At 36.8% G+C, this 13,836-nt stretch overlaps 2 protein-coding genes across 3 annotated transcripts in view; both read left to right on the forward strand.

Moving 5' to 3' along the window:
• Positions 1–2,998: 2,998 nt before the first annotated feature.
• Positions 2,999–7,852, forward strand: nipal3 (NIPA like domain containing 3). The gene is made up of 11 exons (XM_079386209.1): positions 2,999–3,204; positions 3,572–3,640; positions 3,850–4,021; positions 4,358–4,417; positions 4,679–4,824; positions 5,024–5,120; positions 5,315–5,450; positions 5,547–5,635; positions 5,742–5,805; positions 6,241–6,335; positions 6,420–7,852. The coding sequence occupies exons 1-11, from the start codon at positions 3,133–3,135 to the stop codon at positions 6,599–6,601; spliced, it is 1,182 nt and encodes a 393-aa protein (XP_079242335.1). The 5' UTR covers positions 2,999–3,132; the 3' UTR covers positions 6,602–7,852.
• A 431-nt stretch (positions 7,853–8,283) lies between these two features.
• The window catches only part of rcan3 (regulator of calcineurin 3), a 32,574-nt gene continuing 27,021 nt past the window's right edge, over positions 8,284–13,836 (forward strand). Inside the window, exons 1-2 of one of the 2 annotated variants that reach the window (XM_079386221.1) lie at positions 8,284–8,493; positions 10,829–11,030. In XM_079386221.1, the coding sequence (XP_079242347.1) occupies positions 10,833–11,030 (198 nt within the window). In that variant the 5' untranslated portion in view covers positions 8,284–8,493; positions 10,829–10,832. Of the gene's footprint in view, positions 8,494–10,828; positions 11,044–13,836 lie in introns of both variants that reach the window. The other variant, XM_079386222.1, reaches the window with a different exon arrangement.

Raw genomic sequence — 13,836 nt, forward strand, 5'->3', positions numbered from 1 at the left:
TTAAGTGTCAAAGCAAAGGGTATGAAGATTTGTGCAATGTAATTTTTTTCAGTGTTTCCTTTTTAATCAATTTGCTAAGTTTTTGCAAGTCATTATGGTGAGAGGGGTGTAGATTTATGTGGAGATAAAAGTAATTTAAAGCAGTTTAACATAATAACGCAACAAAACAAAATGTGAAAAAATGAAGGGGTATGAAGACTTTCTATAGGCACTGTACATGACAAATTGTAAAACTCAACTGCAATGTCTTCACTTCAACTGTTAAAACCTTGAAAACATAAGCTAAAGCTTATAAAACATAACATAAAGCTTCTATTGTACTTCTTTTTCTAAGAAAGTTGAAACTCAAAGAGGCCTTACTAAACATTTTACTCTGAAATATCACAGTAAGTTACACCATTCCATCAGGAGTGTTGTTGCTCTCCTGAGGACAGGCCTTAAGGGAAAAATGTTCCTTTTTTCCGGGTGTCAGTGCAAAGGCGTAATTTACCACAGAGATCGAAGTATTATTAATCATTCATAATTAGTGTTGGAAAAATCACGGCAGGGAAGCCTGGTGCTCTGCAACTGTCTGATGCATCTACAGGCTACTGTGACATCTCTCCAATGTTTTGTAAAATTCTTGTGCGGATTATAAAACTTTTGATATTCAGATCTTGCCTCAAGTCAAATCATTATTCCTTATATATTCTATGGAACTTGGAGAAGAATTCTGATACCTTGCTGTTTGTCAGAGATGTCTTATTTTACTTTTATTGCTACATAATCGATCAAATGTTTCTGGACATTTTACATACTGATCAGGAATTAAAAATAGTCCTGGTACTTACAGTGGATGATCTGAAGGTTCACTTTCCACAGGCCTTTCACAGCCAATGACATCTGAACATGCGTACAGTGATGACATTAACTATTACAACATGGGTGTACCTCTTCTCTACAAAAAAAAAAAAAAAAATACAAATGAAATGACTATAGTTTCTTTTATCCTTGAGGAAATGGTGAAAGGTCACAGATTTGTTTCATGTCAGTCACACAAAAACCCATTTACATTTACTCATTGTCACAGCGTTTTATCTGTCACTGGCAGGTGAAAAGAAAGTTGGAATACACCTATTTCGCCTACAGGAATTAGTGGACCCTAAAACAACAGGAATGGTTTGTGCGTCATTTCAGCTGTGCCAAGATATAATTGACGAATGTCATAATCATTGTTCCTAGTCAGAGCCTCATAGCTCTGGGATATAATAATGGAAAATTGCACAATCAGTATTGGAACATTGTATTACTCAAGGTGAAGTCATAACTGCTTTCAGGCAGAATCTTGTGGTCTTGGTCTCATATAAATATCTTGTTGTGGGTATGTGGGTCATTACTCTTAATTAACTAAATCATTTCCAACAAACTACATTTCCAACATAATTACCTCAAGCACAGGTTGACACAATATCCTTAAAACTGCAGACAATTTACAAGACCTCTATGGCTTTAAACTACTTGGCTACTGTATAAAATCAGCATTTCAGTTCACTAAATCAGATCTTAATCTGGATCTCGGGGGTCTGGTATAAGGATGTAACTAAACATTTAAAACTGGTTCCCTAAAAGTGAAACTTTATTAAAAGATATATTGATGATCCACTCTTGTCTGTCGTGGTTATGGCCCAGATGTTGTATTAGTTCGGTCTGAGAGTAGGTCTTGAGAAAGTTGGATCATAACTCCAACTGTGCTGTCTAGAGGTAACTCTCACATAAAACTTTGTACCCAAAAATATTAGTTTTCTGCCATGCTGTGTGGTAGGCTACAACAGCAGAGTCGAAACATGACCAGGTTTTGAAACATTTTTTAACGAAGGTGCACTTGTGCCACCTGCTGTCCAAAACTTATTCCAAATATTGACCAGACCACTGTATATGCTACTGTCTATGAAAACAGCATTATAAAGGTAAGATGTTGCTTCCTAAATTAAATAATTGGATAATATTTACCTTTTAAGTAAACAGCATATTTCCACAAAATATTAGTTCTTTGTCAGATGTTACAATATTAGAATATTATTTTCAATTCAGTTTATTCCGTTTAAGCGCTTTTCACAATGCATTACATTACGACAAAGCGGCTTTTACAGCCTCCATACTACTGTCACCATCAAAATAAAACTGGTCAAAGCAGTAAAATGTTATTGTATCGTCATATGAAATATTGGCAACATATACAAGAGTAAAGGAAAAATGTAATTAGATGCAACTGATTTGGACCCCAGCTCATGTAGGCATTCTGGGCAATGAGAGAGTGGATAAATTAGCTAAACAAACAATTAAAAAAGAGAATATTGAAGTAAATATAAAAATGTCAAAATCTGAAGGGAAGAATATTGTTTGGAGAAAAGCAGTTAGAGAATGGCAAGGTAAGTGGGACAGGGAAGATAAAGGCCATTCAAAATAAAGTTGGTACATTGAGGAACTGGTGAGGGACTAGGAGAGAAGAAATAGTGATGACAAGATTAAGAATAGGACACAGTAATTTAAATAGTACATTACACATTATAGGGAAGCATCCTACTGGTTTTGTGAGTACTGTCAGACATTAGAAGCCACAGAACATGTACTTTTAAGTTGCAGAACGTATGAAGAGCAGAGGAGAATTATAATGGAAGATGGAAGGGGCTGACAGGTATAAAAGATACTGCAAAATGGTGTAATTAGGCAAGGCAAAAAAAATATTTGTAATTTTTTAATTAGAGCAGGTTTGATGAAGAGAATGTGATACTGAAATAAACTGGAGTAACATCGCAGAAGAATAATCCAAGAAGATGGCGGTAATGCCATGCTCTTGGATGCAAGCCGCCATTAAACCTCAATGAAGAAGAATAAAATGTTATTGTGGTTTCACTTGTTCTCCAACATACTTTTTTCTCCTTTTTTGGCAAATAATGCGTGCTTCGTCACATCCCTCAAATACGAAGTCACACTGAATCTGTGTTCAACGTCACAAGTCACGTGACAGCTGCACCCGGAAGAAACGGCTTTTCGAAAATGGCGGTCCACGTAAATCGCTGCCAAAACAGAGGAAAGTAGAGTCCCGACTCGACCGCGCTGTGAGACGGGCTTGGTGATGCGTATTTAACGGGAATGTCATCTGATTTAAGGATGAACGGAGTGAGGATGGCACGAGAGGATGGTGTGATGGCAGACTCTTACACCGTGAGTCTAGGACGTGATATTTGCAATAAAATACAAAACGAAACTCCTTTTTTGCGCGTTTACAAAAGCTGATCTTAAAATAACTAGTATGTTTTTCTAAACTGGCTGTTTTAGAGCAAGGCAACCATTAAGTTCCCTGTAATCCAATTTAGTTCCTGTTATAATTACATAGTTTTCTATACACATGTACCGGAAGGTCTTAAAGTAAACATCTAACGTTAATGTTATACATTTTAACATGACTTTCCGGATGGTTGCGTGATGATTTGCGTGTCCTGTGTTTTATTTTATGCTAACTAAATGTTGTAAACCAGTATCCTGTCCATGGTTGACACTTCAAAGTCTTATCTTTGTGATTTATACACAGGAAAACCTCATTGGAACATTGTTAGCTATCTTTGGAAACCTGTTGGTCAGCATCTCAGTCAGCATTCAGGTAAGTGTGTATTTGCTGCTTACATTTCTAACTGCATTGTGATTCAGGGTCAGGGTGTGTTCAGGTTACACCCTGTCAGGTGAAATTCAGGCGCTTTTATTTAGTTCTATAACCCAGTGGTTGTTTGTTGCGGTATCTAAGGGAGTGGGTTTAATAAGAAGGTGTAAAAGACAAACACACCTCATCATGACTGATGTTTTCTCTTACAGAAACAAAGTCATGTGACATTGGCAGGAAATAAAGACCCGAGGCAATACTACTACACTAAGACCTGGTGGTCTGGCCTGATGCTGATGGTTCTGGGGGAGGCCGCCCTGTTTGTGTCTTACGCATTTGCACCGCTCTCTCTCATCGCACCACTTAATGCTGTGTCTGTTATATGTAGGTATTCATAATCTGACTCGCTGTTCACTTCCGTTTCACATATGATATAATTAAAATAATCGTGTTCATTTTATATGTAATACAATGTGATATTTTAGTATCATGATACTAGTGTAGTTTTATACATATTTTGAATTACATTTAATTTTAGTTTGAATTTTGTGTAGTTTTCTTTAAATGTCTACGTAGTTTTTATGATTTTTTTTTTTTTTTAGTATGTTAAGTTAAATTTCATGTAAATGAGAAATGTTTCTTTAGCAACTAGCTGAAATAAAATTTTAGTTATTTTATGTTATTTCAAGTAACAACCAATGGTTATGTTGATTTTCACAGCAAGCTCCATCTTGGGTTTCGTGTTTTTGCGGGAAAAGTGGAAGGCACAGGAATTCTTGAGTGAGTTCTGCTCATCTTTCTCAATGCATGTAAAGGAATAAAAGAAACAAAATTCTGATAAATCATACCGATTGCCTAAAGTTGCATAACTCACAACACAATGCTAGCTTTGATGTGCCAGCTGTATTTTCTCAGCTATTTATTGAAAAGATTGAGGCCATGAGTTGCTAAGCAACAAGTAACTACTTGCTAATATATTGTATTGGTAATATACTAAATTAAATGCAGAGCAGTATAACATCCCTGTGCTTGTCTTTGTAGAGCGCTACATCTTAACTTTCCTGGGCTGTGCCTTGACGGCAGGCGGTACTTACCTCTTTGTGACGTTTGGACCGAATTCTCACGAGAAGCTGAATGCGGAGAACATAGTAAAACATGTTATTGGCTGGCCCTTCCTCTTATACTTGGTAACACACACCCACACGTTTTAGAAAGTTATTGTGTGCTTCCAAATTTTAAATGCCAAATATCGAACCAATTTGTTTTTTTACAAAGGGTATCGTTTTGATTTACAGTGCACATTATTTTTGATATGTAGAAATATAATTTGTTTTGATGTATGAAGGCACTTTATTTGAACAGTTAATTTTGTATTGTTTTTTCCAGCTTCTGGGGATCATTACTTTCTGTCTGGTGCTGTATTTCTATAAACAGCGAAATGCTAACTACCTCGTACTGATTCTGCTGCTGGTGGCACTGCTTGGTAAGACAATAACACAACATTTGTTGTTTGTAGAGGCCTTTGTGTGCATGCAACATTACTCGGAGTACTTGTTTAGCAAAGTAGCTCTCTTGACAAGGAAGGAATGCACAGATAAACAAGTCATTGTCTATTTTGCCCTCATAAATGTACCAGGGACCAAAATAATGGAGTTGACCTTTCCCTTGACCTTTTAGGTTCAGTGACTGTAATCACAGTGAAGGCAGTTTCAGGAATGATTGTGCTCAGCATCTTGGGTCCTCTACAGCTGTCCTATCCCATTTTCTATGTCATGTTCGTCTGCATGGTGGCAACTATCGTCTTTCAAGCATCGTAAGTTCTGCAGTTTGTTGTGTTTGTTCTGTTGTAGGACAGTGAGCTTAGAGTGGAATACTGTATGTATTTATCTGACCTGAGTTTCTTTATTAGATTTTTAGCACAGGCATCTCACCTGTATGATTCCTCTCTCATCGCCTGTGTGAATTACATTTTCTGCACAACATTTGCAATTGTGGCAGGTAGGACTCTGAGATTTCATTCTCTATCTCTGTCTCGATTAATACGACAGGGTTGTCTTCATTTTGTATCAGTGGTCTCATTCTCATTCTGTTTCTTTTAAAACAGGGGCCATATTTTATCAGGAGTTTAACCACGAAGATGTTCTGCACATATGCATGTTTCTTTTGGGGTAGGTTTTATCTAAGTACATAACACTGCCGTTAAAAATTCTTAGAATTTTAAAACCTTAGGTTTTTTATGGTGTACTTTTGATCAATCCTTTGAATGGTAGTATATGTCATCTACAAAATTGCTGAATTTAATAATTTGTGAAAATGCTGATTATTTAGTTTTTGAACTATGAAGGAACTAAATGTATATATTCATTGACAGCACGAAATTTGACATTCAATTTATCAAGATGGAAAATGCTTACTGTACCACTACTGTGACTATTATATAATACTATTTGATACTCTGTAACACATCTGTGTTAGGAAGAGAACTATTTGGCCATGAAATTCCACACAAGTTTGTTTTCTTAGCGGTAGCAGTGACTAACAGACTAGCGGTGAGGCCTTTGGAATCTAAGATTTATTAATTTGTCTTTTTAATATTCCTGCAGGTGTGCTATATGCTTTCTTGGAGTGTTTCTGATCACTAAAAACAAGAGGAAGGCCAAAGCTTTTGAGCCATATGTCACTATGGACATGGCAAAAGGTATGATTTGTCATTTTTCTCATCAAGCCAAAAAATGAATCATCCTATTAGGTTAAACACTGCATGTCTTTTCTGTCAACACAGGCATTCCGACCATTCACAACAAAGGCTGGGCTGTGCAGCCCGATTATAACGGCTCTTTTTCATATGGAGCACTGGAGAACAATGATAGTGTGGCTCCTGTGACGCTTCCGGTGGACCAAGAGCTGTCTGTCTCTCCCAGTCCTGTTAGTCCGTACCAACCATCAGAACTGAAAAAAGACTGAGCGGAAATGTGTCTGAAGTTTAATTAAGACGGATTTTACTTGAGAAATGCTACTGTGTGTTGAAGCATTCACAGCACTTCTAGAGGACATTTTCCAGAATATTGGATCATTCTAGAACTTTCTCTCATCTGATCCTGAGCCAGGAAACCAAGCTATAACAGACTTACTGTACGGTAGAATGCAAATAAGGTCTTTCACTGGTGGCGTTGATTTTAACCTGAGATATTGGCATTGTTATCTTTGTATGATAGCCATATCTGTAATCATACCTTAAATGTGCTGACTGACATTATGATCACTCCCAGTCTCCTATCAAAGTTGCAAAAAGCTAACCTGAAAAATAACCTGAAAGCCTAAAAATACCTCAGAAAATTTGGATTCTGCTACTGCTTTGTACCAGCGATACTACAGCCAGTCCAGCTTTATCAACCAAAGGCCAAAGACTAATGTAGATTCCACAATTCCCAGCTAGTTATATACAATTATTACAAATTACTGTATTCTCAAGTTCATACACACTGTTCTCTCATTTTCCATTTTGAAGTCTTCAGGCATGAATATCTGCTGTGCCTGTTATTTATTCTCTGTGCTTGTCTGAAGCATACCAAATAGACATTTCTATACAAATCTGCATGTTTGTAGGTATTACATTGGATATCGGAACACTGCTGATGGTTGAAATGTACAGATGCCTTCTGTAAAACTTTAAGACAAACACTGGCTGATATTTTGTCATAAATACTATTACTCAGAATAATGTGGTAAAATATGTTGTTGTTTTGGTGTCTTAACACAAATAATAATTAATGCTGTATTTTATTATACCGTTGACATTGTTGAAAGATAATGGGAAACTTGACAAGTTATGTTTAAGTGCAATTACTACTGTGTTGGCAGTTAATGTTAAGAAATTTGATTTGATTTTTTTTAACTTGATGCTATGTGTGATGTTACACCCATTCCACAAGGACAATCAGTATGCCTTTAATCAAAATAAATAACGTAAAAAGACTAAGCTTCAGTCAGCCTTATGTGTTGTTAGTTAGCACAGTGGTACAAATCCTGCTGAACCAATAATACACACCTTATAATAACTGCTTGTTATTTGATCTGTACTTAACATTGGAGTATACAGGTAGTTTAAAGCTGACCAATGTATTAAAGCCTTGAATCTCTGTCATATTGATGCGGACTGCTAGAGTATTGAATTAACTTTAGGATCACAAGAACTGACTTAAATTTGAATTTTGCAAAACAACCTTTTTGTCATTTAAGAATATTGTTATTTCACTGATTGTTGTCTGCGTATCATGTATCAAGGACCATATCAGTATTATTAAGGAGCCATATATGTACAGTACAGACTCAAGTCAAGATAACAAAAGGTGGTCAAATTAATAATTAGTGGTCTCGACAGCCGGTGAAAACATCCTCATATTGAACACAGGTATTATAATGACCAATTCGACAGTAATTTTGATACTGCTATATGAAGGATAGCAGTTGCATCCAATTAAATGCTTCAGTTAGACAGATGTTTCTAATAACAAACATTCAAAATGAGTCGATTCATGTGATAAAAATGAATGTGTCAAAGATGATCCATAATGCATCTGATGTGATGCACCAAACAGGGCTGGTCGAGTCCCTGCTGTCAATCTTCCGCGAACTCGAATCCCATTGGCTGATTATGAGATAAACCTGAATATCATTGGTCATTCCTCACTGTCTCTTGTCGTTTTGATAGCATACGACGAATTTACTGTTTATATGGAAAGACGCATTTCTAACCATATTACTACGTTATTGTATTAAAGTGTATGTGCCTTGGATTTTAAAGTGGATGGCCTATTGCCCAGGCATCGTTTTCGAATCAGTTGCAAAAATAACTGGTAAGTCATCTATAAAACTTGTATTTGGCTCTGATGGACCTGCTTTGAAATGTACGTCAAATAAAAGTGGCAGAATTAATAGACTAACATAGATGTTTACTAAAATTATGTTGCCAATGTCATCTTGGTAGTTTAAGCATGCTAATCGGTTTGTTGTGAAATACAGCAGCAGCGATGTTTTTCCCCCGAAAATATTAATTATGTGTACATATTCATTTTTATCGCCATGAATATACATTCAGCACCACGCATGTTTGCATCCACTCCAGGTTAGCGAACACGACTCTTTCTATTTTAGAAACACGCTTCTAATAAGATTACACCCATAATGTACACACACTGTACTCGTGTAACAGCCACTAGATGGCGCTGCAACACAGCGAGAGATATGAGTATCTGAGAATTCAAGCACATGTTCAGATTCTAAAGAGATTGTGCATCAAGTCACTCTCATGTCATTCTCAAACATTATGACTTTCTTTCTTTCTCTGTTGAAAACAAAATGAGGCAAGATATTCAGGCTGCTAGTTTTATAAATGAAAGTGAATAATGACCAGATGTTAAGCACCATAAAAGGTTTTACCCATTTGTCAGCAAGAAGCTTTTAATCATTTAAAATATTATATTTCTTTTGTGGGTCTTCAACCCACATGTGACCTGTGTGCTTGAAATTAAAAGATATAGAAGGTCTTTTCCACTAGGTCTTTTCCACTATCAGCAAGTAAACGATACTGTAGTATTTTTAATTAGATTATGTTTTATTTCTCATTATTTTCTTATGCCTTTTTTCAAAATGCATTTCTTTAAAAATAATACAATAATGTAGTCATATTTTGTATATATTTAATTTATTACCACAAACTGTTGTTTGGCACATATTGCTATTAATATTCATCTTCCTGTCAGATTATTAGTCATCAGATCTTTAGTAAACACTGCAAAGTGCATTGATGTAGAAACCGGGGGCCTGTTTCATAAAACAAGTTTATCAAATAAGTCAGGTTTATTTCATGTTAGTCTGACTTATTTTAAGTTGATTTGGTTCAAAATAAGTCAGACTAACTAAAATAAGCCTGGCTTATTTGGTAAACTTGTTTTATGAAAGGTGAAGCTCACTCACAGATCACTGTTTTGGGTCATGAACAATAGTACACAGGTCACATGGAATACTTTTATGGAGTTTTTATAGCAGTTTCTCTCTTGTAAGTGTTTTACCCAGTGCTCGAATTGAATCAAGTCTAATGGGGGATCCCCACCTTTTTATATTTCTAATAAGAAAAAATTATATTCATTTGATCATAATATCCGCATACCATTTATTAAAACATGCACACATAAAACAATAGGCGTTTGTGTTGATCAGGAACAGTAGATAGAAGTGATGGATGTATAAAGCGTTATATGTCTAAAATATATATTTTTTTAAAAGTAGAAGATAATCAGATGAGCTCCAAACTAAAGGCTGTGAATGTCAGATTCAGTTGTAGGGCAGAAATAATTATTTAATAATTTCTCAGAAAGCAGTGATAAAGGAGCAGTCAGTAACTTCAAATGGACATTAAAAGACTTTAATTTATTTAATTATTTTCACAAGTGAAAATGTCACAATTCCAGCCTTTCTGAGCAATGAACAACCCTTTTATGCCGTTTGGTGGTGATTTCGCGAATGAGTTTCACATTTACGCGACATATAAGGTCATGCACGATTGTTTTAACTTATTTTTGACATTTTTTGTCACAAAATAGTTAGTTTGGATGCCACGAGTCAGTTTTAATGACTGCAAAAAATAATAAAATGTTTAAAATAGTAACAATGAAAAATGAGTCAATGTTTCCAATTTATTTAAGAAACACAAAAGCCCATGAAGTGGATAAACATGAAGTGAGAGAGAAAGTAACCCCTCAAAAAGATCAGTAGCCTAAGAAGCTTTCTCTTCCTGACACTGAGTAGAGGTTTATTAGTTTATTAGGTTTATTTATTTATTTTTATGTTTTTGGTAATGTTAGCTTTACCGGAGTAGCAAGCAAGCGATGTTTACATGTTTACAGGGTTTACATTTTAACATAAATAACTATTAATTCACAACATTTGCCGTATCCTAACTGCGTGAATTTAATCTGATTTGTTATCTTTACTAAAATAAAAATATCTGGGGGGCTATTTTTTTATTTCTTCTGGGGGGTCCCGGATCCCCCCAGCCCCAACTCAATTCGAGCACCAGTTTTACCTATACTGAAAAGCAAACTGGTTTGTTTTTAACTGTATATCCTTGATTGCCTTAACATTTCAACTGGATTGTGTAATTTGTTCTAATGTTGTCTTCTGGTGGGTCAGTGGAATGATGCGTGAGGGGGGTAAATTGTGGAGCAATAGCTCAGAGGGTCACAGCAGTGATCCTGAAGAGGATGATGAAGAAGAGATGGCGTTCAGCGAGACTGAGGAAGACTCTGAAGAGATGATGGACTTGAGTGATCTACCTACAGCTCTGTTTGCCTGCAGCGTGCATGAGGCTGTGTTCGAGGAGGACAGGCAGAGGGTAAGAACTACTGGTAATATTTTAAAAATCTCTTTCTCTTCCCAGTTGCATAGTTAAAAACGATAAGCACTCACATCTGTTCATACAATAATTCACCCGGAAATGAAAGTTTTGTTACCATTTACTTGAAAAGTGTCTCAGTGTTTTTTGGCCATACTTTGAAAGTAATTGTAGTTTTGGACCTCACTGACATTGTACAGGCAAAAACAGTCCCTGCAATGGAAGAAAATTCATACAGGTTTGGAACAATGTTCATTTTTGAGTGAACTATTCCTTTAAGGGTCTATCTGAGCTTGATATGAGGCATTGTGGGATAAAAGGCTTTCTCTTCCACACAACACACTCAGTTCCTCAGGCTTTGAGTGCTTGCTAGGTGTCTTTATCTTTTTCAGCGAACTCTAGTTTTCCAAATCGGCTAATGGAGGACTTGTGGGCAGTACATTTTAACCTACATTCTGAAGCCAGCACTTTAAGGCCCCAAGGACAATATCTGACGTTCACACTGCGTTGCCTCAGCGTTCGTGGAATATTTTTGCTGCCTGTTGAAGCTGTAACCTCTTACCTGAGGAGTGACAGGGACTGAGAAGAGCTTTTACTTCCCCTGTGCTAGAAGAGATAAGCGGAGATGTGATTTTTCTGCAGAGAGAGTGAGAGAGCGAGAGAGAAACTCAGTCACTCAGGTCACTGGCTGAAAATAGAGCGTACCTGCTTCCTTCTGAAAACCTCTTGTGCTTCTCTGAAAACATTAGGCCCGAATACGTAATTGTTGTGTTGGAAATACAAATGAATATCTTTTTTGTGCACTCAGCAGTAGAACTAAAACCTATTTCCTTATTTTCAGCTTGGTCTCTTGTTCTTCTTTAAGACATCATATGCATCTTTTTTTCCCTGAGGTCCACTTATAATATTAGTAAGGGTTTTTATTTCTCGGTAGTTTGTTAGCCCCATCCTTTAATAACTACTTCTGTACAAAGCATTATGTTGTGACACAAGAATGTGCTGTACAAAATGTGAAGGTCAGACTGAAATGATCTGAATCAAAGTTAAATTTTTAGCAGCAGTTCAGTGTCACATGATCCTTCAGAAGTCATTTTATTATCCCAATTTACTGCTCAAGAAACATTTCTTATCATTTATTTGAAATACAAATCTTTGTAACATTATAAATGTCTTTACTGTCACTTTGATTAATTGAATGCATCCTTGCTTAATAAAAGTATTCATTTCTGTTAAAAAATGTAACTGACCCAAAACTGTGATCAGTAGTGTCTGTATTCATTCATATTCATTTTTCATAATCTTGCCCTGTGCTGAAGCTTCTATGTTCACATGCAGACTTCGAAAATGGCACATTGGAAATAATTTTTGTAACAATTTAAAGGTCATTTTTAATTAAATTATTAATTTCTTAATCTCTTTGTGACTCCAGACTTTTAAATGGTAGCATAAATAAAACCTAAAACCATTAACATATATTCTGTTTAGATACCTGTTAGGTTGACACACAAACCTCCCTGCAACATTCTTGGAATGTTAGTACAGGTTACAAATATAGACTCTAAAGAATCTAAAGAGGTGTTTCTAGAATGTTAGGAAGTGGTTCTTTAAAAAAATAACCAAACGGGAACCATATACTTAACGTGTTTTCCAGGTAGATTTATTGGTCTTTTTTTCAAAGCCATATATGTTTTTAATGACATGATCACTTTGTAAGTTCAGCGGGCTGGTAATATTGCTTCACACTACTATGCATTCATGACCTGTTAATGAGTACAGCTGAGGCTTGGAAAACATTGCAGAGTGTTTGCTATCAGTACCAGTAGAGCATGACTTACATCTAGGGGAAGTCGTGGGGGGAAGTCGTGGCATAATGGTTAGAGAGTCGGACTCGTAATCCAAAGGTTGCGGGTTCGAGTCTCGGGCCGGCAGGGATTGTAGGTGGGGGGAGTGAATGTCCAGCGCTCGCTCCACCCTCAATACCCCGACTGAGGTGCCCTTGAGCAAGGCACCGAACCCCCAACTGCTCCCCGGGCGCCGCAGCAGAAATGGCTGCCCACTGCTCCGGGTGTATGTTCACGGTGTGTGTGTGTTCACTGCTGTGTGTGTGCACTATGGATGGGTTAAATGCAGAGCACAAATTCCGAGTATGGGTCACCATACTTGGCCGTATGTCACTTCACTTCACTTCATCTCTGTTATTGTGTGTGTGTGAATGTTGGTGCAATTTGTGTGTTTGAATAGTATATTTGGGTCATTATCCTGAGGGTAAAAAAGATGGATATAACAGTGAGGGCTAGAGGTTAGACATAATGCATTTCACTCTGTGACCCTGCGTACTGCCCTGTCTTGTACTAATGAGTGCAGTTATCCAGAGCAGCCATGAATGTACTGCTGTGAGTGACAGTAAAATTGTATTTTGACAATCACTTTGTAACATTTATTTTGAGACGGCTATTCAAAATCACACTTTTGTCCTGTCAAAACACCAACATGTATGCATCCCTGAGGACTAAAAAGGGCTCTGTCTCTGTCTGTTTGAAAAACACAGAAATGCTCTTTAGTTTCTGCTCTTGAGATATACTGAGTGTGATTTGAGTCTTTGGGTGGAGCTGGGAGCATCTTTGTGGGCAAACAGCAGGCCTTTACTTCTGCTTCAGAAACTAGAGCTCTCACAGACATACCCCCCTCCCTCCAACCCTGAAAATTTCATTTACTTTGTGTGAGTGGCACGAGAGAATCTCTCTTTCCCACCTTGCCTTTCGCTCTCTCTCTCTCTCTCTCTCTCTCTCTCACACACACACACACA

The sequence above is a fragment of the Barbus barbus genome, assembly GCF_936440315.1.
Source record: "Barbus barbus genome assembly, chromosome: 30".
NCBI lineage: Eukaryota > Metazoa > Chordata > Actinopteri > Cypriniformes > Cyprinidae > Barbus > Barbus barbus.

Bases quoted from the DNA above. Each gene is read 5' to 3' on its own strand.
- nipal3 (XM_079386209.1), top strand. From the start codon at position 3,133: ATGTCATCTGATTTAAGGATGAACGGAGTGAGGATGGCACGAGAGGAT. The intron at 4,418-4,678 runs GTGAGTTCTGCT...TTGTCTTTGTAG, and splicing joins GAAGGCACAGGAATTCTTGA to AGCGCTACATCTTAACTTTC. The intron at 4,825-5,023 runs GTAACACACACC...TGTTTTTTCCAG, and splicing joins GGCCCTTCCTCTTATACTTG to CTTCTGGGGATCATTACTTT.